The sequence below is a fragment of the Nicotiana attenuata genome, unplaced genomic scaffold (assembly GCF_001879085.1).
Source record: "Nicotiana attenuata strain UT unplaced genomic scaffold, NIATTr2, whole genome shotgun sequence".
Lineage (NCBI taxonomy): Eukaryota > Viridiplantae > Streptophyta > Magnoliopsida > Solanales > Solanaceae > Nicotiana > Nicotiana attenuata.
Genome location: NW_017695701.1, coordinates 1 through 3,506, shown reverse-complemented (window position 1 = coordinate 3,506; position 3,506 = coordinate 1). Strand labels below are relative to the sequence as shown.

At 40.8% G+C, this 3,506-nt stretch overlaps 1 protein-coding gene across 1 annotated transcript; it reads left to right on the top strand.

Annotated features, from left to right (window-relative positions):
- Positions 1–156: 156 nt before the first annotated feature.
- LOC109222649 (110 kDa U5 small nuclear ribonucleoprotein component CLO) lies at positions 157–3,311 on the top strand (the record flags this gene model as incomplete). Its single annotated transcript, XM_019386975.1, is given in 8 exon segments — positions 157–225; positions 324–1,517; positions 1,664–1,762; positions 1,842–2,000; positions 2,123–2,208; positions 2,275–2,473; positions 2,895–3,005; positions 3,105–3,311. Coding segments are annotated over 8 exon segments (2,124 nt in total), but the record flags the coding sequence as incomplete, so codon positions are not given.
- Positions 3,312–3,506: the final 195 nt, after the last annotated feature.

Genomic DNA, 3,506 nt, shown 5'->3' with positions numbered 1-3,506 from the left:
GTAGACGAGCTGGGTGGGCAGTTGTTGTCGTTTCTTCTTTCGATTTATTTTTTGAAAGCTGTATTCCTATCATTGAGCTCTATTTGGACTTTATCTTGTATATGCGCACTGGATAGGTAGATCACTTACAATTGTTGCTTGTGTCATGGGTGACAGGTAAATACAGAACGGGCCATTCGGCATGCGATTCAAGAACGTATTCCTATTGTTCTTGTGATTAACAAGGTATCTTGCCTATTACATAAAACTAGTGAAAATATTAAGTGTCTTGCAATGTTGAGATACAGTTTATTTTCCTCTAATAATTTTTGTTGTCCTTTTAGGTTGACAGACTGATAACTGAGCTTAAATTGCCTCCAAAGGATGCCTACTTCAAATTAAAGCACATAATTGAAGCTGTCAACAATCAAGTTACAGCTGCCTCGTCCATAGCTGGAAATGCACAAGTATTCGATCCTGCGTTAGGGAATGTCTGCTTTGCAAGTGCAACAGCAGGATGGTCGTTCACACTGCAGTCATTTGCCAAACTGTATGTTAAGCTTCATGGAGTTGCATTTGATGCCAACAAGTTTGCTTCGCGGCTTTGGGGGGACTTCTACTTTGATCCTGACACAAGAAGTTTCAAGAAGAAACCACCTGCAAGTGGGGTCGAAAGATCTTTTGTGCAGTTCGTTCTTGAACCTCTTTACAAAATCTATAGCCAAGTGATTGGAGAGCACAAGAAGAGTGTTGAAGCAACCCTGGCAGAACTTGGTGTGACGCTTAGCAATGCAGCTTACCGTCTAAATGTTAGGCCTCTTCTGAGGCTGGCTTGCAGTGCTGTTTTTGGCACTGCCACTGGCTTTACTGACATGTTGGTTCATCACATTCCTTCTGCTAAAGCTGCTGCAGCTAGGAAAGTGGAGCACATATACATGGGTCCAAAGGATTCAGCAATTTACAAAGCAATGGAAAATTGTGACTCCGCTGGCCCTTTGATGGTTAATGTGACCAAGCTGTATCCCAAATCAGATTGTAGTGTTTTTGATGCTTTTGGTAGGGTTTACAGCGGGGAAATAATCACAGGGCAGACAGTACGCGTTTTGGGAGAGGGCTATTCACCTGAGGATGAGGAGGATATGACTGTAAAAGAAGTCACAAAGCTGTGGGTATATCAAGCTCGATACAGGATACCCATAAGTAAGGCTCCTCCAGGTGCTTGGGTGTTGATTGAAGGAGTGGATGCTTCAATCATGAAAACTGCTACTCTTTGTAACTCGGAATTTGGCGAGGATGTGTACATATTCCGGCCCCTTCAGTTCAATACTCTTCCCGTGGTGAAAACAGCAACTGAGCCTTTGAATCCTAGCGAGTTGCCCAAAATGGTGGAGGGGCTTAGGAAAATCAGCAAGAGTTATCCTCTTGCAATCACAAAGGTTGAAGAGTCTGGTGAACACACAATATTGGGTACTGGTGAATTGTACCTAGATTCCATAATGAAGGACCTTAGGGAGCTTTACTCCGAGGTGGAAGTGAAGGTGCTTTATAACTCTCTCTTCATACATTCACCTTTGTCAGTTCTCTGCTTGTTTCAGGACAAATCCAAACTTTATTGACATTAAGGATTCATTTGTTAAACTTGACTGATCTCGAGGTGCATTTTCGTTGTGTGTGCAATATTCAGGTGGCTGATCCAGTTGTTTCATTCTGCGAAACTGTAGTGGAGTCGTCTTCAATGAAATGTTTTGCTGAAACACCTAATAAGAAAAATAAAATCACCATGGTGAGACAGTCTGTTAATTTTTTGATATGTGCAAGCTGAGAAAATTGTTTCCCTCCTTGCTCACTTATATTGCGTGTAGATTGCGGAACCATTAGAGAGAGGACTTGCTGAGGACATCGAGAACAGTGTTGTAAGCATAGATTGGCCTAGAAAGAAACTTGGTGACTTTTTTCAAACCAAATATGACTGGGATCTGCTTGCTGCACGATCTATTTGGGCATTTGGACCTGATAAGCAGGTCAGGGTTGCATCAGCTTAGATGCTTTACCACTTGGTTATTTTGAACATTTTCTAATGGATTGCTTCTATTGTTTAGTTGAACATAAGTTTTCTGTTTTGACACTTCAAATGTATTTGCAGGGACCTAACATCTTATTGGATGATACACTCTCCAGTGAAGTGGACAAGAGCTTGTTGAATGCTGTTAAAGATTCTATTGTTCAGGGGTAACTTGATCTTAGTTTTATGCTTTCTTTCCTTTGTGAGATATTGGACTAACAAAATTTTAACAGGTTTCAATGGGGAGCTCGGGAAGGACCCCTATGTGATGAGCCCATTAGAAATGTTAAATTCAAAATAGTTGATGCAAAGATTGCACTTGAGCCACTTAATCGTGGAACAGGTCAGATTATTCCAACTGCACGACGTGTAGCCTACTCTTCTTTCCTTATGGCGACACCCAGGCTTATGGAACCTGTGTATTATGTGGAGGTATAACCCGTGTATCTGAAGTTAGTTCTTTTTTTTGGGTATCGTTTGGAGCACACTTTGGTGAATGCATTTATGATAAACTGTTTATTATGTTCTTCAGATCATCATATAAGAAAGAAAGCGAAAGGGGTTTAGAACTGGACCTATAGGCTGTATAAAACACATTATTTTACCTATTAGAGCTGCTAAGCTATACCCATTTATATTATGAAAAAAATTAATAGTGAAACTGTCATGACAGGATATTAGTAATGTTCTTGCTGGTGTTTTTACAATGTTCAAATGATGAGATAAGTACGTTGTTAAGTCTTAGTTAGGTTCAATTATTTACAGAAAAAGGGATGAAATTTGAACAAAAAGATAGATTTTAAGATCTTTTCTTATGTGAAACTGGGGCTAACTTTCTGGTGTCTTGATTCAGATCCAAACACCCATGGATTGCCTCTCTGCAATATACACCGTGTTGTCTCGCAGGCGTGGACATGTGACTGCTGATGTTCCTCAACCTGGGACCCCTGCCTACATCGTCAAGGTTTGATTTGGAAATATAGATAGCACCCTGGATTTTTTGTATAATCTTTTCATGTTATAACATAAGGTTTTCGCATGTGCACACTTGTTCCTTCTCCAGGCATTTTTACCTGTCATCGAGTCCTTTGGTTTCGAAACCGACTTGAGGTATCATACCCAAGGGCAGGCGTTTTGTCTTTCAGTTTTTGATCATTGGGCTATTGTTCCTGGAGATCCTCTTGACAAGAGCATCGTTTTACGACCACTAGAGCCTGCCCCAATTCAGCATCTGGCTCGTGAGTTCATGGTGAAGACAAGGCGTAGAAAGGTATATATTCTAGTAGGGTTAATTTGAGATTATTTACTCTTCAGGTTTCTTGAACAGCACTTGATTTGAAGTGGTGCTTGCCCCCTTCCAGATGTCCCTTGTTCCCCCTCTTCTATTATGATCTTGGTGCAAGCCCCCTTCCACATATCCCTTGTTTCCCATTTAAGGCTTCAACTCTCATCTTTTCGGTTTTTT